The following is a 19,383-nucleotide window of genomic DNA, read 5'->3' as shown; positions in this document are numbered from 1 at the left end:
GATAGCACAGCGGGTAGGGCGTTTGCCTTGCACGCGGCCGACCCGGGTTCAAATCCCAGCATCCCATATGGTCCCCTGAGCACAGCCAGGGGTAATTCCTGAGTGCAGAGCCAGGAGTAACCCCTGTGCATCGCCAGGTGTGACCCAAAAAGCAAAAAAAAAAAAAAAAAAAAAAAACATCTTATATATTTATTTTGTTTTTCTGGGTCACACCCAGCAATGCTCAGGGGTTACTCCTGGCTCTGCACTCAGAAACTACTCCTGTCAGTGCTTGGGGAACCATATGGGACACTGGGGGTCACTCCAGCTCAGTGCTCAAAGATCACCCCTAACCTGCTGGGGGCCAACCCTAGGGCGCCCTTATGCTTAGCACATGCCCTGGCCCCAGAGCTAGACCTCGCCCCAGCCGCTGCCTGCTCTGGGTTTGTTTATCTGTTTTATTTGGGGGCCACACCCAGCAGTGTTCAGGGATTCCTCCTGGTGCTGTGCTCACGACTCTCTCCTGGCCGGCTTGGGAGACCCTATGGGGTCCCAAGGATCGAATCTGGGTCAGGCTTCCTGCTGTGCACCTCTCACCCCCTCCACCCTCATCCCCCACACTTTGGGAAATCTCAGGCGCTTCAGGCTCCAGCTGAATTCCACATCCCAGCTTTTCCATTCCAAGTCTGCCTTGGTTGTTCTCTGGGGCTTCCTTTTTCTTTTCTTTTCTTTTTTTTTTGCTTTTTGGATCACACCCGGTGACGCACAGGGGTCACTCCTGGCTCTGCACTCAAGAATTACCCCTGGCAGTGCTCAGGGGACCTTATGGGATGCTGGGAATCGAACCCCGGTTGGCTGCGTGCAAGGCAAATGCCCTACCCACTGTGCTATCGCTCCAGCCCCACCTTTTTCTTTTTATTTTCGGGGGGAGGGGGTTGCACATCCAGTGATGTTCAGAGGTTACTCAGGCTTTGCACTTAAAAATCACTCTTGGCAGTGCTCTGGAGATCCTATGGGGTACCGGGGATTAAACCCGAATCAGCCACGGGCAAGGTGAGTGCTCTCCCCACTGTGCCATCAGTCCTTCCGGGCAATAGGTGGGTCTGGGGGGACCCTCATGGGGTGACAGCGCTTTGCCCACAGCAGTTGTGGACTCTATTCCCCCAGCCACATAGACCCCTGAGCACTGGTGTGTCCCCCTTAAAAAAAATAACTAAGGGGGCCGGAGTGATAGCAGAACAGGCAAGGCGTTTGCCTTGCACGTAGCCAACCCGGGTTCGATCCCCAGCATCCCATATGGTCTCCTGAGTACCGCCAGGAGTAATTCCTGAGTGCAGAGCCAGGAGTAACCCCTGAGCATTGCTGGGTGTGACCCAAAAAGCAAAATAAACAACAACTAAATAAACAGGGGCTGGAGCAATAGTACAGTTTCTCTTGCACATGGTCAACCCGGGTCCGATCCCCAGCGTTCCCCAGCATTCCCCAGGGTCCTGGAGCACCTCCAGGAGTGATCCCTGAGCACAGAGCCAGGAGGAAGCCTTGCACATCGCTGGGTGTGGCCTCTCACATCAAAAAAATTAAAAAGTGACCCTTGTCACCTGCTTCAAGGACCCGGGGCCGGTGACTATTTATTCCTTCTCTGCTCTTGGGAAGTGAGTCACCCCATCGAGTGGCCTCCTCTGAGGAAGAATGGAATCTACAGGGGTGTCATTTGTTTTCAGGTCAACTCTTGAGCTAAAGGGAGGTTTGAGTAGATCAAGGAGAGGATGAGGGTAGCACTTAGCACGATGCCTGAGATCCCTGGGTCCCTACCATTGACATCATCATCCGTTGTTATCTTAAAAGGCTTTGGCAAGGTATGTGGGGGGGGGCGCTGGAGCGAAGGCACAGCAGGTAGGGCATTTGCCTTGCACACGGCCGACCTGGGTTTGATTCCCAGCATCCCATAGTGTCCCCCAAGCACCGCTAGGAGTCATTCCTGAGTGCCTGAGCCAGGAGTAACCCCTGTACATTGCTGGGTATGACCCTTCCCCTCCAAAAAAAGGCTTTGGGGGGTGCTGGAGTGATAGGACAGTGCAGTGGGGAGAGCGCTTGCCTTGCACATAGCCGACCAGGGTTCCATCCCTGTCCACCCCAGAGGGTCTCCCATGCCTTGCCAGGAATGATCCCAGAGTGCAGAGCCAGGAAGAAGCCCTGAGCACTACTGGGTGTGACAAAACAAAAGAAGGTTTTTCAGGGGCCTGGAGAGCACTTGCCTTGCATGCAGTTGATCTGGGTTTCATCCCTGACACCCAGAGGGTCCCCTAAACTCCACCAGGAGTAATCCCTGAGCACAGAGCCAGGAGGAAGCCCTGAACATTGCTAGATGTGGCCCAAAACCGAAAAAGAAGTAGAAGGGTGGGACGGGGCCAAACCGGGTTCGATTCCTCTGCCCCTCTCAGAGAACCAAGCAAGCTACTGAGAGTATCCTGACTGCACGGCAGAGCCTGGCAAGCTATCCGTGGCATATTCGATATGCCAAAAACAGTAGCAACAAGTCTCACAATAGAGACATTACTAGTGCCCACTTGAGTAAATGGATGAACAACAGGATGACAGTGACAGACAGAAGGGTGGGAAAAGTAGTACAGCAGTGCACGCAGCAGACCCAGGTTCGATCCCTGGCACCTCAGAGCCCACCAGGAGTGATCCCTGAGTGCAGAGCCAGGAGTAAACCCTCAGCATAGCTGGGTGTTGTCCCCCAAAACAAAACAAAATAAATAAACAGGATAACCTAGTCTCTCTCCCACCGGAAGTGTTTTTGGTTTTTTTTTTTTTTTTTTTTTTTTTGCTTTTTGGGTTACACCCGGAGATGCTCAGGGGTTGCTCCAGGCTCTGCACTCAGGAATTACTCCTAGCAGCGCTTGGGGGACCCTATGGGATGCCAGGGATCAAACCCATGTCAGCCGCGTGCGAGGCAAATGCCCTCCATGCTCAAGCTCCCCCACCGGAAGTGTAGGCCCAGGAGTCACACCCCTGACAAGGTCTGTCTGCAAAACCAGGTGTCTCTGTGTCCTAGAGGAAGCTCACAAATGTAAGGGAGGTTCAAGCAAACAGCATGAGTCACTTCACTCTGCAATTAGCCCACACGGGTTTGGAGAGAAACACCAAGATTTTCCCCAAGACCAGCCCCGCTGATGGCGTCCATCTAGGCTGTTCAGTTCCAGGGGCTGGAGCGATGATAGCACAGCGGGTAGGGCATTTGCCTTGCACGCGGCCGACCCGGGTTCGATTCCCAGCTTCCCACAGGGTCCCCCGAGCACCACCAGGAGTAATTCCTGAGTGCAGAGCCAGGAGTAACCCCTGTGCATTGCCCGGTGTGACCCAAAAAGCAAAATTAATTAATTAATTAATTAATAGACTGTTCCGTTCCAGTCTCCACCAAGCAAGGCCCTTGATGGACCTGGCCTCCTCCATTCTTCTCTCCCACTACTCAGCCCCTCTGAAATCCCCAGGTGCTCCCGGAACTTGCTCTGCTACCTAAGTCTTACTCACCCTTTTTTACTACCATGTTCAGGAAGCCACTGGCGACAGACCCCAAATGACAGTGTCTACCTTCAGTGGTCCTTAACACCTCAGCATTTTTGTCCCCTCCCTCCCCCATATATATCCATGCCTGCAGGCATTTTGGCTTATCAAGATTTGGGGTGTCTTGGGGCTGGAGAGCTAGTACATTGGGGAGGGCGCTTGTCTTGCATGCAGCTGGGTTCGATCCCCGACATCCCATATGGTTCCCCCAAGCACCACTAGGAGTAATTTCTGAGGGTCAGAGCCAGGAGTAAGCCCTGAGCATTGATGGGTGTGGCCCCCAAACAAAACAAAATTTGGAGTGTCTTGGCATTCAGTGGGTAGAGGCTGGTGGGGGGTTTCCAACATCTTCCAACTCACAGAACAGCTTCTAGAAGTTGACATTGGGGTGAGCTTGAGAAAGCCCTCCCCAACCCATGCCCTGGTCTCCTTAGCTCTTAGTAGGATACTACTCCACCCCCCAGCCCCCCCACCTCCGTGAGAACGACTCACAAATGCGTAAAAGTGGGAGGTGACAAAAGAAAGACAAAAGGTTAGGGTGGATGGCAGAATCGCCTCCCTCCGGAAAGGACTGCATTGGGCTGCATTCCCCTGAATGCACCCCGATCCCGGGCACCAAACTGAGAGCACAGAGCCAGGAGTAACTACTGAGCACCTGGGGTGTGGCCCCCAAATGAAAATAAAACAGAGGCTCGAGGGGCTGGAGCGATAGCACAGTGGGTAGGGCATTCGCCTTGCACGTGGCCAACCCTGGTTTGATTCCCAGCATCCCATATGGTTCCCTGAGCACCACCAGGGGTAATTCCTGAGTGCAAAGCCAGGAGTAACCCCTATGCATTGTGGGGTGTGACCTAAAGACCAAAAAAAAAAAAGCAGGCTAGAGCGATAATACAGTAGGTAGGGTACTTGCCTAGTACATGGCCAATCCAGGTTTAATCCCTGGCATCGGATAGGGTCGCCTGAGCACCGCCAGGGCTAACTCCTGAGCCCAGAGCCAAGAGTAATGCCTGAGCAAGGGGCCATCTCTAAGTGTGGCCAAAAAAGAAAAAAGAAAACAACTGAAAGGTCCCATGGAGAGTTTTGCGGCTTGAAAGGCTGTTTGCATTGGGATTTCTTGTTTCAGTTTTGTTTGGGGGCCACACATGTCTGTGTTCAGGGTTAACTCTTAGATCTGCATCCAGGAATCACTCCCTGCAGAGCTTGGGAGATAGATCCTATGGGGTGTTGGGCATCAAACCGGGCTCAGGTGTGTGCAAGGCGAACACCCTTCATTCTGTCCTATCACTCCAGCCTCTATTATTTCTAATAGTTCTTGGGAGAAAGTGTCTGTGCTTTGGGGGTATTTTGCGTGTTGTCGATACTGTTTTGTTGTTTTGATTTGGGGGCCATCCCTGACGGTACTGGGGTACAGAGGGGAAAGCTATGCAGTGTCTCCAAATCCTGGCCTCCCCTCAGTGCTTCTAACTCCAGCCCAGCCCTCTGAGCCCTCTCCCAGCTGGTTTTTCAGATTATGAGTGTTAATTTTGGGGTGAGGTATCTCACCTATTTTCTGGTACGTGAAACATGGCTTGGCTATCTGATGGCACCTGTCTGAGTGTCTGGTATGTGTTCGGAAGTGCTTGATGCTATCTCTCGGGGAGTCTAGAACCATCCAAGCGAGGGGGACTGAGTAATCTTTGTAGAAAACAGACCTATTTTTTTTCCCATTTCTGTTCTCTCTCCCCTCACATTTCTCACCTAGGATTCCAGACCCCGCAAGCACCCACTGATAACCACTATCCAGGCATCCCAAGATACCCACAGGTCTGCCCTAGAAACAGAAACCTCAGTTTTGCTCATCACCCACCAGACACCTGCTAATCCCACCAAACCCGGTGACTCCCTCTTAGAGGTTCCCAGGCTGGCTCCCGTGAATTGCTCCCTCCAGGAAAAATAAAAAGGAACCCACCTCTCAATCCCTTAAGAAGCACTCACAGGGGGTGGACGGAGAGTACAGCGGGAAGGGCGCTTGCGTTGAACGTGGCCAACCAGGGGTCGGTCCCCGGCACCCCATAGGGTCCCTCGAACCCACTAGGAGTGATCCCCTAAGCACCGCTGGTTGTGACCCCCAGAACAAAAAAACCCCACAATCTCTGCGCAATTTCCCCTCCCCAGCTTCAGAACGCGAGTCCTCCCACTAGACCGCGCGGATGCCGCGTGCGACTCTGGGTTCACCCTCAAGCCCCGACCTTGGCTCCCCAAACAAACTAGTCCGCGAGACCCCGCCCCCTTCCGGGTTCACGCCCCTCCGTGAACCGCCCCTGGGCGGGACCGCGCACGCGCGCACACGCACGCGCGCCTTCCCGCTTCCGGCTCGGCTCCGCTGGCGGCTGTTGCATCTGGGGAGGCTGGACGGCAGAGGCTGGGACGATCCGAGGCGCGGGCGGGCAGCGCCGGGCACCGAGCCGAGGTGAGGTGAGCAAGGCAGGGCGGGCCCGCGAAGAACGGGACGCAGGAGTGGGACGGGGAGCCGTCGGGAGCCGTCGGGCGCGGGACCCCCCGAGGTTGCCTGGACGTCTCCAGGCTGGCGCGGCTGTGCATGGGTGCCCGCCGCCCCCTTCAGCGCGGGGGGCTCGGTGGAGGGGCAGCCGCTGCCCGGGGATCCCTGTGAGCCCATAGTCCTCCTTTGTGTGGGGGGCCCAGTGCGACCCCTCCTAAGTTCTGGAGCCCAGAAAGGTCGCGGGGCTCCAGGGTCCCGAGCGGCTGGGGCCGGCCTGGTGGGAAGGGGCGACAGCCCTCCCCGCCCCAGACCACCAGATCTCCAGTCCCGGGACTCCAAAGAGTTACAAAGTCTCCCTGAGCCCCGTAAAGCTGGGCCCGGGACCCAGAAGGTCCCGCCAAGTTGCGTGTGCGCTTTGGGTCTTGCCAGTTGGTCGCTGCACTTGGTGGCGTTAGAGGAAGGAGGGTGACGAGAAGGTGCAGCTTTGCAGGAATCCGAGCGCCCGAGTTTTTGCACGGGTTCTGCTAACTTTCTTTCCCCTCCCCCTCACTCTTACCTGTTGCTGCGTGGAGGTGGGAGGGGACAGGAGATGGCCAGGCAGGGGCGTAAGGGGTGTGTGCACGAGCGGAGACTACTCTTTTGGGGGGGTTCACAGCCAGCAGTGCTCCGGGCTCACTCCTGACTGCGGCGCTCAGGGATCGGTCCTGGCGGGGCTCTGGGTGCCAAGGATCGAACCTGGTGCAACGCAAGTGCCTTTTCCCCGCTGTTCTTGTCCTTTGTCCCCTGCTGTGAAGAAACACACATCCTTCTCCCCCCCACCACCTTTGCTTCCTTCCTTTTGGAGTGTGTGTGTGTGGTGGGGGGAGGCCGACCCATTGCCAGGAGCATGTGTGGTGTTTGTGTGCGTGCGTGTGTGTGTGTATGTTTGTGTTTGTGTTGATCTCTTCTCCTGGAAACAGTCTGGACCAACCCCCAGGGCCAAGGGCGATTTGGGGATGAGGTCGCAGGTATGTGGGTGAATGATTAACCTGGCGCCGTATGGAGAAGCGTCCAGCACACAGCACACTCGGGTTGTGTGTCTAAATTGCCATCTGGGGGCCGGGAGAGATAGTACAGCGAGGAGGGCACTTGCCTTGCATGGGGCTGACCTGGATTCTTGACATCCCCTAGCTCCTCCCTCCTCCCCCAGCCCCGCCAGGAGTGAGCCCTGAGGTCAGAGCCAGGAGTCAGCCCTGAGCATCACTGGTGGGTGTGACCACCCCCAAAACAAACAGAACAGCCATCGGCCATCTGGGTTCTTGATTCCTATTGGGTCAGTTGGGTTTTTTTTTCTTTTTTCTTGGATCATACCCGGCGATGCACAGAGCTTACTCCTGGCTCATGCACTCAGGAATTAGTCCTGGCGGTGCTCAGGGGACCCTATGGGATGCTGGGAGTCGAACCTGAGTTGGCTGCGTGCAAGGCAAATGCCCTACCCACTGTGCTATCACTCTAGCCCTCGCTTGGTTTTTTGATCCCCCGTCCTGTCGGGTCGGTTCAGTTCTTGCCGCTGATGGGCGGGTCACCTCAGAACGTCTCCGTCTGGGAAAGGGGAATGTGGGTTTCTCTGGTGGCAGGAGGGACGCGCTGGGGAGAGCTCAGGCAAGTCAGGCTGCGTTGCAGGTTTGCGTCGCAGGCCTTGGGCATGGCCCTGGCCCCAGGTTCCGAGCGTGGTGCTTGTTGTCTGACCTGGGTCCAAGTTCTCGAACTCCTTTGCCGTAGCTGTGGGGCAAGCCCTTGGGAGAGGTGATGGTCATGGGAAGGGCACAAGCAACCCGCAGACGGAATAAATCTCATTCTTGAGGGGTGTGGGGGGGCCCATACCTGGCCGTGCTCGGGACTGACTCCTGGCTCTGTGTTCCAGGATCAGTCACTCCTGGTGGGGCTCAGAGGACCCTGTGCAGGGCTGGGGATTTGATTTGAACCTAGGTTGGCTGCGTTCAAGGCAAACACCCTCCCTCCCCGGGTGGGGGGTGGCCTCCCCAGCCCCTCAATTTCTTTCTTTCTTTCTTTCTTTCTTTCTTTCTTTCTTTCTTTCTTTCTTTCTTTCTTTCTTTCTTTCTTTCTTTCTTTCTTTCTTTCTTTTCTTTCTTTTTTTTTTTTGTCACACTCAGTGATGCACAGGGGTTACTCCTGGCTCATGCACTCAGGAATTATTCCTGGCAGTGCTCGGGGACCACATGGGATGCTGGGAATCGAACCTGGGTTGATCGTGGCAAGGCAAATGCCCTACCCGCTGTGCTATCACTCCAGCCCCTCAGTTTCATATTAATGAATGAAGTTCACTTTGAGTTTGAGTCTAGCAGATGTCATCCGGGAATGGGCTACAAACAAATAAGGGGAAAGTAAACTTTTCATTCTTTTTTTTTATTTTTTTGCTTTTTGGGTCACACCCGGCCATGCACAGGGGTTACTCCTTGCTCATGCACTCAGGAATTACTCCTGGTGGTACTTGGGGACCATTTGGGATGCTGGGAATCAAACCCGGGTCGGCCGTGTGCAAGGCAAATGCCCTCCCCACTTTGCTGTTGCTCCAGCTAAACTTTTCATTCTTCTTCCCTTTCTTGTTTCAGTTTTTTTTTTTTTTGGGGGGGTGCTCCGTGCTTAACTCCAGGCTCTGAGATCAGGGCTCACCCCCTGGGGATGCACTTGAGGACCATATATGATGTTGGGGAATCGAACTGGGGTCAGCCGCGTGCAAGGCGAGTGCGCTACCCACTGCACCATCTCACTGGCCCACGTATCCCCCATGGCACTTGACTCAAAAATGCTCCCCTACTTTGCTAGTGGTGGTTCCCCAGCTCCGATGTTTTCTCTAGCATAAGCTGTGCTGTTATTTTCCTTCTTGTCCCTCCTCAGCCCTGCCCTCTGGCTCACGAGGGCTGGTTGGTACCCATGTCCCCACACCAGCTGTGCCTTCCCGGCCGTGTTTACCTCCCACATGTTTGGCATTTTTCTGGGCCTGACTTAAGCAAGGTCTCCTTGACGCCTTGCTCCCTCCCGTCGCTTTGCTGTTTCTTCAAATTCCATCCACGATTTCCAGCCTTTCCAGCTCACCTCTCTCTCCCTCTCCCTCTCTCTCGTCCCCCCCCCCCCAACCCCGCCAGTCAGATCATTAAAAAAAAAACACAACCAACCATCCCCAGCCAACCCTCCTTTGCAGCCACCTACCTTGGCGTCCTGGCCCTGCCTGGCTGCAGCTCTCGCCAGGAAGGCTGGTGGCTGTTCTGTTTTCAGAAGCTCTCCAGGTGCACGGCCCGGCCCGACTCCAGCCAGGCCCTGGAGCCGCCCGAGGAATGTTTTGGTGGAGGAATGTGGTTCCCGGGAGGGGGAAGGGGTAGACTGACTCGAAGAAGGCCCTCCCAGAGGTCCCAGCCTAGGGCGCCCCCCAGAGTCCACATTCCCCCCCCCCACATTTGGTTGTTCTAATTCAGTTGGGTATCAACTCAGGGTCCTTGGCTGGTACCCCATTTCAGCCTTTCTTTGGCCTTCAGAAACACACACACACACACACACACACACACGCACACACACACACACACCTCCCCCCACCACCCTGCAACCTACTAGAATAACTTAATACTGTCAAGTTTTCCCTAAGTAATACTGTATCCTCTACAGAAGTGTAACCTTTTATGTAGCACTGTAGCACTGTTCATTGATTTGCTCCAGCGGGCACCAGTAACGTCTCCATTGTGAGACTTGTCGTTACTGTTTTTGGCATATCAAATACGCCACCAGGAGCTTGCCAGGCTCTGTCGTGTGGGCAGGATACTCTTGGTAGCTTGCTGGGCTTTCTGAGAGGGATGAAGGAATCGAACCCGCATCGACTGCATGCAAGGCAAATGCCCTACCCGCTGTGCTATGGCTCCAGTCCTACCTTTTATGTGTGTTTAAAATTTTTAATTTAATTCATTGACTTATTTGGGCCACACCTGAAGATGCTTAGGGCTCATCCCCGACTCTGGGCTTACCGATGACTCTGGCAGGGCGTGAGGGACCAAGTGGGGTGCTGAGGACTGAACCTAGGTGGGCTGTATGCCAGGCAAATGCCATCCCCGCTGTATTGTTGTTCTGGCCCTGTTTTCTCTTTTGTAAAAAACAAAACAAAACAAAACAAAACTTCTTTTTAGGTTTTTATTTAAGTTTGGGGCCACTCCTGGCCTGCTCTTGGCTCTTTGCTCAGGGGATCACTCCTGAGCAGAGTGATCATAGGGGACCATATGGCCAGACACCCTCCCTGCTGTGCTAGTTCTCATTTTTTTCTTTTTTTTTTTTTGGCCAGGGGTGGGGGTGGGGGGACGCCCAGCAGTACTGTGAGCTGCTCAGGCAACACCCCCATGGTGCTCAGGCCATGCCCGTGTTGGGGGTCGAACAGAGAAGTGTGCAAGTCAGGCCCATGCTCCAGCCCTCAGCTGATCCAAACTAGCCTGTGTGTTGAGGGGGGAGGGAGGGGGGGGAGGGGGATTCCGCGGAATCCTGCCTGCGAACATGGGCAGCTCTGTTTGGGGATCTACTGCTTCATGGGCAGGGTGAGATGGAATTTGGAAACATAATAAAGTGGGGGAGAAGAAGGAGGAGAGGGAGGGAAGGAGATCTGGAGAGAGAGGGAAAGAGGGGAGGGAGGGAGGGAGAAAGGGAAAGAGGGGGGAGGGAGGGAGAACAGGGGAAAAGGGAAGGAGGGGAGAGAGGGAGGGAGAGACACTGAGTGAGGAGAGAGGGAGAGATAGAGGGGAGGGAGGGAGAAAGATCTAGAGAGAGAAGGAGAGAGGGAGAGAGATCTGGAGAGAGGAGGGTGGAGAGAGGGAGGGAGGGATGAGAGAAGGAGAGGAGGGGGGAGGGAGAGGGGGAGAGGGAAGGTGAGGGGGTGGGAGAGAAGGAGGGAGTCAGAGGGCAGAGCCCTACTTTGCAGGTGAGTGTCCCTGGTTTGACCCTGCCCCCTTACAGTTCCCTGAGCACCACCAGGAATTCCCTTGCATGCAGGAATTACTCCTGGCAGTGCTCCGGGGACCATATGGGATGCTGGGAATCGAACCTGGGACCTGGGTTGGCTGCGTGCAAGGCAAATGCCCTACCTGCTGTACTGTTGCCCTAGCCCCCCCCCTCATGTGTGTATTTTTTTTTTGGGGGGGGGTGGGAGAACAACATCCAGTAGTGCTTGGCGGTTCCCCTGGCTCAGAGCTCAAACCCAGGTCACTCCTGGCGGTGCTGGGAATGGAATCTGGGCTTGCAGCATGCATCTCCCTGGCCCCTTCTCGGATTGACGTTTTTTCCTGCAAGGCCTGTGATTTGCTGCTGCACCCCCATCTCCCTGCTTCCCCCTCTGCCCCTCCAGGGCTCAGGGCCTCAGCAGCCCACCAGGATGAAGGATGCTCCCGCTGCTATGGAAAACAGTCTGGCGGGGACGCCCGGAGTCCAGCAGGGCAGTGCCACGACTGGACACGGCCCTGTTCCCTGTTCCCACAGCGCGGCTCCTGTTAACCCAGAGGGGCACCAGTCCAGAAGGCCCTCGGCGGGACAATGCACAGGGAACCTGGCCTGGCTGCTAGATCGAGAGCAGGGCGAGTGCGTGCCTGGCTCAGGCCGGTCCAGGGTTATTTGTTTGTTTTGTTTTATTTCCATCTGGGGGACGCGCCTGGTGTGGCTCAGGGGTTCCTTCTGGCTCTGCACCCAGGAATCACTCCCGGCAGTGCCCAGGGGACCCTATGGGATGCCGGAATCAAACCTGGGTTGGTTTTTTTTTTTTCTGCCTTTTCAGTCATACTCAGTGATGCACAGGGGTTACTCCTGGCTCTGCACTCAGGAATTACACCTGGCGGTGCTCAGGAGACCATATGGGATGCTGGGAATCTAGCCCGGGTCGGCCGTGTGCAAGGCAAACGCCCTACCTGCTGTGCTATCACTCCAGCCCCATAACCCAGGTCAGTTGTGTGCGAGGCAAAGGCCCTCCCCACTAGACTATTGCTCCGGCCCCAGCCAACCTGGGTTTGATCCGTGGAAACACACAGGGTCCACCAAGCCCTGCCATTTGTGATCCCTGAGCACAGAACCAGGAGTAAGCCCTGAGCACTGCTGAGTGAAGTCAAAAAAACATTCGCACTGTAGCACTGTCGTCCCGTTGTTCATCGATTTGCTCGAGCAGGCACCAGTAACGTCTCCATTGTGAGACTTGTTGTTACTGTTTTTGGTATATCGGATAGACCACAGGTAGCTTGCCAGGCTCTGCCTTGCAGGCGGGATACCCTGGGTCGCTTGCCGGGCTCTCTGAGAGGGACGAAGGAAACGAACCCGGGTCAGCCGCATGCAAGGCAAATGCCCTACTGTGCTATAGCTTTGGTTAAGATCAAGTGTAGTATCACTGTCACTGTCACTGTCATCCCGTTGCTCATTGATTTGTTCAAGCGGGCACCAGTAATGTCTCTCATTGAGAGACTTATTGTTACTGTTTTTGGCATATCCAATACGCACGTGTAGCTTGCCAGGGTCTGCCGCGTGGGCTCCATATTCTCGGTAGCTTGCTGGGCTCTCCAAGAGGGGCGGAGGAATTGAACACAGGTTGGCCGCGTGAAAGGTGAACGCCCAACCGCTGTGCTATCGCTCCAGCCCCAAGTGTAGTATTAACAAAACAAAACAAAACCCCTCTGGGTTCAATCCCCAGGACCCCAAAAAACTGTGGTTCATCTCCAGCCAGGTAAATAATCCCACAGTCCAAAGGAATGAAGTTGAGGGTGCCAAAGAGAGAGAGGACGGGAGTAAGATGCGCTCCTGGCACTCATCTGACCCGGGTTTGGTGGTCCCCAGCACCACACAGGATCCCCTGAGCCTCATCAGGAGGCAGCCCTGAGCACTGCTGGTGTGGCCCCTAAACACACGCGCGCGCGCGCGCGCGCGCGCACACACACACACACACACACACACACACACACACACACTCACAGCTGTCACCGGCTCCACCTCACTTCCCAAGTAGCCAAAAACTTCCTCTTACATCTCTTCCTCTTCTGGAACATTCCAGGAGTGATGATCCAGAGGTAAGGGCGAGAGTGCAGCTTCCCCAAGGGCTGCGGAGAGCCCCACCAGGCCCGGGCCTCCTCAGTCTGCAATGATATGGGGTTCGAGCCCCACCCCAACGTGAGCTCCTGAGCACTGAGTCCCTGAGCACAACTGGGTGTGGCCCCCACACACGGGGAGGCAGAAAGAAACCCCTGAAATTGAGATCTGACCCTCACATACCTTTTGTTTTTGTTTTTGGTTTTGATTTTGGGTCACACCCGGCGATGCACAGGGGTTACTCCTGGCTCATGCACTCAGGAATTACTCCTGGCGGTGCTCGGGGGACCATGTGGGATACTGGGAATTGAACCTGGGTCGGCCATGTGCCAAGCAAATGCCCTCCCCGCTGTGCTATCGCTCCAGCCCCACATACCTTTTTCTCTACTCTTAAAAGTCTAACACCACTGGGTGTTTACCTTGCAGGCAGCCAACCCGGGTTCAATCTCCAGGACCCCCAATAGACCCTGAACATGGCCGGGTGAGGACCTCCCTCCTAAAAAATCACCTGCCCCAGGGGGTTATCTGTACACAGAGAGCTTTGCCCGTCATGTGTCCATTTTTTTTTTTGCTTTTTTTTTTTCCTCGCTTTTTGGGTCACACCCGGCCATGCACAGGGGTTACTCCTGGCTCTGCACTCAGGAATTACTCCTGGCGGTGCTCAGGGGACCATATGGGATGCTGGGAATCGAACCCGGGTTGGCTGCGTGCAAGGCAGATGCCCTTCCAGCTGTGCTATTGCTCCAGCCCCCTGCTTTTGTTTTTTTGGGTTCACATTTCCCTCACCCCCAGACTTGTTTTTTCTGGACCTTTCATTTACATGGACTCCCTGCTAAGTCACGTGGCCTTGGTCTCCGGCACCTATTTCCTTATTCTTATGCTTCCTGTTTACTCTTCCTTCCCTCCTTCCTTCCTGTTTTGGTCCACACTCAGCAATGCTCAGGACTGACTCCTGGCTCTGTGCTCCGGGGTCACTCCTAGTGGACAAAATGTTGGGGATTGCACCCCACTCGGCTGTGTGCAAGTCTAGAGCCCTTCCCCACGGTGCCGCTTCTCCAGTTTGGTGTTTTCCTCTTCTGTTTTTGCTTTGTGAGAAACTTGCTTGCCAACTCATGAAGGGGTGGCAGGAGCCCCCAACAATGTCCCAGCACCGTGGAGGGTGGGTGCCTATGCGTTGGTCTGCAGGAGGAGATTGGCACGAAGAGTGAGCATGCTTTCGCCTCAGAAACGGGGGTGGGGGGGCTGTGACCTAATTGGAATCCTTGGGGAGTCCCATTTACTTTTTTTTTTGCTTTTTTGGGTCATGCTCGGCGATGCTCAGGGGTTACTCCTGGCTCTGCACTCAGGAATTAGTCCTGGCGGTGCTCGGGGGACCCTATGGGGTGCTGGGAATTGAACACGGGTTGGCCGCATGCAAGGCAGATGCCCTACCCGCTGTGCTATTGCTCCAGCCCCCGAGTTCCCGAGTCCCTTTTTTTTTTTTTCTTTTTGGGTCACACTTGGCGATGCACAGGGGTTACTCCTGGCTCTTGCACTCAGGAATTACCCCTGGCTGTGCTCAGGGGACCATATGGGATGCTGGGATTTGAACCCGGGTCGGCCGCGTGCAAGGCAAACGCCCTACCCGCTGTGCTATCTCTCCAGCCCTGAGTCCCATTTATTTTTGCAGTACAAATTAGATGTCTGGTATTACAACCTGACCAACGCCATCTCCCCTTTGCTTTTTTTTTTTTCCTTTTTGGGTCACACCTGGCAGTGCACAGAGGTTACTTCTGGCTCTGCACTCAGGAATTACACCTGGCGGTGCTCAGGGGACCCTATGGGATGCTGGGAATCAAACCCGGGTCAGCCTCATGCAAGGCAAATGCCCTACCCGCTGTGCTATTGCTCCAGCCCTCCCTTTTGCCTTTTAACAGCCCCTTCTCCAGGGGAAAAAAAAAAACAACATTTTTTGGGGGGCAGGGGTAGTATATGGTTCAAAGAGGAAGATCAGTGAATATCTTCACCAGGGTCTGGAATCTCCCCCCAAGAAGGGGAGGATGTCAGGGAGGGCCAGCGGCTGGAGCTGGCCTTCCTAGAATTTGGGGGCTCCAGAGATGCCCCGAAGCATCCTGTTTGCCTCTGGCGCCGGCTGTTTCAGAGCTTGGACTTGGATAATGACTTTGCCCCATTAATTCTCTGTCGCTGCCTCTGAGCCCTGCATGCCAGGGATTAACGCTGCGGGCTGCCCAGGCCACGCGAGGCCTGCTGGGCGCCTTCGCAGGGTTGGGATAGGCCCATCGGGCCAGAACAAACCGATTAGACACGCTAGACCAGGTATTAGCAGATGTTCCGGGCAGGAGGCAGAGAGGAAACGGGGGACTCGGTGAAGGGCGCACAGCAGACACAGCTCCCTTCCCAGGCCCTCGTGCAAGCAAGGGGCGGGTCCCATCCCGGAAGTTAAGGTGAAGGTGTGGCCCGTGGCCCCATAAAACTTTATTCATAAAGACCGGAAACTAGCTTGCCAGCCTCACCCAAGATGCATATGTTTTGTTTTTTACTTTCATGGGGGGGGCCACACCCGGTGAGCTCAGGGCTTACTCTTGACCGGATATCAGGGTTTGAGCCCCCCAGGGGCCATGTGCAAGGTAAGCGGGTACCCACTTCTCATTCTATCACTGCGGCCCAATATTCATGATTTTTTTTTCCTTTTGGGTCACACCTGGCGATGCTCAGGGGTTACTGCTGGCTCTGCACTCAGGAGTTACTCCTGGCGGTGCTCGGGGGACCATATGGGAATCGAACCTGGGTCAGACACGTGCAAAGCAAACGCCCTGCCTGCTGTGCTATCACTCCAGCCCCTCATGATTATTTTTCTGTCTTCCTCCTTCCCTTCTCTTTGTCGTGGTGATGTCCAGGGTCCACACACTCCACCTACCAAGGGTCACCTTTCTGGCGACGTCAGAGTTTAGACTTGGGGCCTCAGCATGCAAGGCTACATGCAAGGCCTCAGCTCGACTCTTTTTTTTTTTCCTTTTTCCCTTTTGGGTCACAGCTGGCTCTGCACTCAGGAATCACCCCTGGAGGTGCTCAGAGGACCATATGGGATGCTGGGAATCAAACCCGGGTCAGCCGCGTGCAAGGCAAACGCCCTACCCGCTGTACTATTGCTCCAACCCCCCAGCTCTTAAGCTCATCTCCAGGCCCAAGGCTCCTGGTTTAATGAGATTTCCTTTTTGGGTTTGGGGGCTACAGGTGCTGAGAGGTGGGGGCTACTCCTGGCTATGCTGGGGGACCATGCGGTACCAGGGCTCGAACCCCAGGCCTTAGATATGCAGAACCAGCACTCTGCCACCAAGCTAATGGCCTGGGCTGTCTTGTGGAGTTGGCAGGAGCCCCAGAGGTCCCCTCAGGTGTCCCGTGGGGCCGCTGGGAACCCTGGTGGACGGGACAGGGTGGGGGGGTGTCTTTATCAGTCTAAGCACCCCAGCACCTTCCTTCCGCTTGGCTTTCTGCAGAGACGCAGCACCTTTGAACAAGCTCCAAGGCCACCAGACACAAACAGGTTTTCTCTGCCTCTTCTCCCCCCCCCCCCCCGCCCCCTCCTCGCTCTGCCCTGCCTTCCGCCTGTCACAAGAATGCTTTTCATCTACTGAAAGACAAACCCGCCGGGCCCGGGCGGACGGTTGGATTTCCCACTGCTGCCCTCCTTCCAAAGCCACGTCGGCTGGCATTTGCTCCGTGTTCCCCACAGGAAAAGTTTTGAGAAAACAAAAATAAATAAAGCTCTGGGACGAACACGTACCCCATTCCCCCATCCCCCACCCCCAAGCCCAGTGGGGTTTTGCAGGAAGATTTCAGGAGCATCGGGATGACCCTGGCATGAATCTTGCCCCAAACTTTGTCCCACATCTGTGCGTTTCAAAGGCCCCATCGTTTGGATTTCTACCCAGTCGGGTGGCTGAGCGTAATTGTTCAAAGACAGTATGGGCATTGGAGCCATAGTACAGTTCAGAGGGCACTTGCCTTGCTCGCCACTGACCTGGCTTCAATCCCCGACAGCCCATATGGTGCCCCGCGTACTGCCAGAATGATCCCCGTCCGCAGAGCCTGGAGTAAGCCCCGAGCCTTGGCAGGTGTGGCCCCAAAACCAAACCAAACAAACCAAAAACTGAGCTGGTGACCCCAATTGCCTGGGTCCCAGGGAATGGCACCGGGGCAAGGCTTACAAGGACCCCACGAAGCACAGGAAATGTTCCCTGGGATGGGACACGTGACCCCCCTAATCCCCCAACTCAGATTGGAGTGCGGAATTACCGTTTTAATTTTTTTTTTTTTTTTGCTTTTTGGGTCACACCTGGCGATGCACAGGGGTTACTCCTGGCTCTGCACTCAGGAATTACCCCTGGCTGTGCTCAGGGGACCATATGGGATGCTGGGATTTGAACCCGGGTCGGCTGCGTGCAAGGCAAATGCCCTACTGCTATCTCTCCAGCCCCTACCGTTTTAATTTTGGGTGGGCTCAATTTCATCTTTTTATTTCTTTTGGTTTGGGGGCCACACCCAGCAGTGCGCAGGGCTGACTCCTAGCTATGTGCTCAGGAATCACTCCTGGTGGGTTCTGGCGACCCAGGGGAGTGTCAGGGATCAAACTTGGGTCAGCCACATGCAAGGCCAGTGCCCTCCCCGCCCTACTACTATGCCAGTCTTTCGCTGGCCCTTTTTTCTCGATCTCTTAGACCCCAGCACCCTTTCAAAGGAAATTCCGTTTTTCAAGCCACAGCGGGCTGGGCTTGGGGGACCCTGTGGGGTGTCAGGGATCGAACCTGGGTCGGCCGTGTGAAAGGCAAATGCCCTCCCTGCTGTGCTATCGCTCCAGCCCCCGCCCCCATCTTTTTTTGTTTTTCTTTTTGGGTCACACCTGGCGATGCACAGGGGTTACTCCTGGCTCTGCACTCAGGAATTATTCCTGGCGGTGCTCAGGGGACCATATGGGATGCTGGGAATTGAACCTGGGTCAGCCTGGGTCGGCCGCGTGCAAGGCAAGCGCCCTACCCGCTGTGCTATTGCTCCAGCCCCTGCCCCCCATTTTTTTTTAATCTCTCCCTTTATGTGGTGGGGGAATGGTAGTGGAGGGATTATGCCCCCCCCCCATTTTTTTTTTCTGCAGGAGGAGGGTCCACACCCAGCAGTGCTCAGTGGCCCTGTGGGGTGCCGGGAATCAAACTCCGGTCGTCCATGTGCTCAGGCCATCACCTTAACCTCTGGACTAGCTCTCCAGCGCGCCATCGGAGGGGAGCGTATTTTAAAGCGTCCTCTGGGCGTTTGCAGTAAAGAGGGTTCAGATGTGGCCAGCAGGGACCCTCCCCCCTCCCATGTGCTTAAGGGCCTCTTATCCGCCAGGAGTCTTGGCGGATGAAGAGTCCGGACCCCACGCCGTGATGGAGAGCCACCGGCTGGCCCTGCGCCCGGAATGTTCCTCCACCTCCTTCCCTCTTCCTCCGGGGTGACTCACCTGCCTCAGGGGTCCCCGGCCCCTGCTTATCTGTCACCAGCTTTGAGTCAGGATCTTGGTATCCGGAGGGACCCAGGAGAGACTTCAGTGCCCCATAGGTCCTGCCTCGATTTCAGACCCTTCTGGAGAGGACAGTCCTGCCTCCCGGGCCCAGGGAGCCAGCCAGGAGCACCCCCCCCCCCCCAGACCTCATGGTCTCCCGAGCTCTACTGAGTGTGGTCCCTCCTGCAGAAAAAAAAGTGGTTGGTTTTTTTTTTAATTTTTTGGTTGTGTTCAGGGCTCTCTCCTGGTGGGGTCAGGGGACCCTTTGGGGGTGCTTCGAGAGCCTTTGCCACTGTCCTATCTTTTTAGCCTCCTTTTTTTTTTTTTCGTTTTGGGTCACACCCGGCAATGCACAGGGGTTACTCCTGGCTCTGCACTCAGGAATCACTCCTGGGGGTGCTCAGGGGACCATATGGGATGCTGGGAATGAAGCCCGGGTCGGCCGCGTGCAAGGCAAACGCCCTACCCGCTGTGCTACCGCTCCAGCCCCTAGCCTCCTTTTTTATTTTTATTTTTATTTTTTTGGACGGGGCCTTGGGGCCACACCTGGCAATGCTCAGGGCTTACTCCTAGTTCTGTGCTCAGGATTTACTTCTGGTGTGGCTCAGGGCTCACTCCTCGTGGGCTCAGGGCACCATATGGGATGCCAGGGATTGAACCCGGGTCAGCCACGTGCAAGGCAAACATCCTTCCCACTGTACTATCACTTCGACCCAATTTTGGTATTTTAAAA

At 55.4% G+C, this 19,383-nt stretch overlaps 2 protein-coding genes across 4 annotated transcripts in view; both read left to right on the top strand.

Annotated features, from left to right (window-relative positions):
- Positions 1-18,603, top strand: part of LOC129401821 (rho guanine nucleotide exchange factor 18-like) — a 29,174-nt gene extending 10,571 nt beyond the window's left edge. The window contains exon 9 of the mRNA XM_055124695.1: positions 18,497-18,603. Within this exon, the coding sequence (XP_054980670.1) occupies positions 18,497-18,603 (107 nt within the window). The remainder of the gene's footprint in view (positions 1-18,496) is intronic.
- Positions 5,885-19,383, top strand: part of ARHGEF18 (Rho/Rac guanine nucleotide exchange factor 18) — a 39,703-nt gene continuing 26,204 nt past the window's right edge. For 2 of the 3 annotated variants that reach the window (XM_055126098.1, XM_055126096.1), the window contains exon 1: positions 5,885-5,995. The gene's annotated coding sequence lies outside the window, so the exon portion shown is untranslated. Of the gene's footprint in view, positions 6,001-19,383 lie in introns of all 3 variants that reach the window. The other variant, XM_055126097.1, reaches the window with a different exon arrangement.

The sequence above is a fragment of the Sorex araneus genome, chromosome 2 (genome assembly GCF_027595985.1).
Source record: "Sorex araneus isolate mSorAra2 chromosome 2, mSorAra2.pri, whole genome shotgun sequence".
NCBI lineage: Eukaryota > Metazoa > Chordata > Mammalia > Eulipotyphla > Soricidae > Sorex > Sorex araneus.
This window is presented reverse-complemented; position numbering and strand designations above follow the sequence as displayed.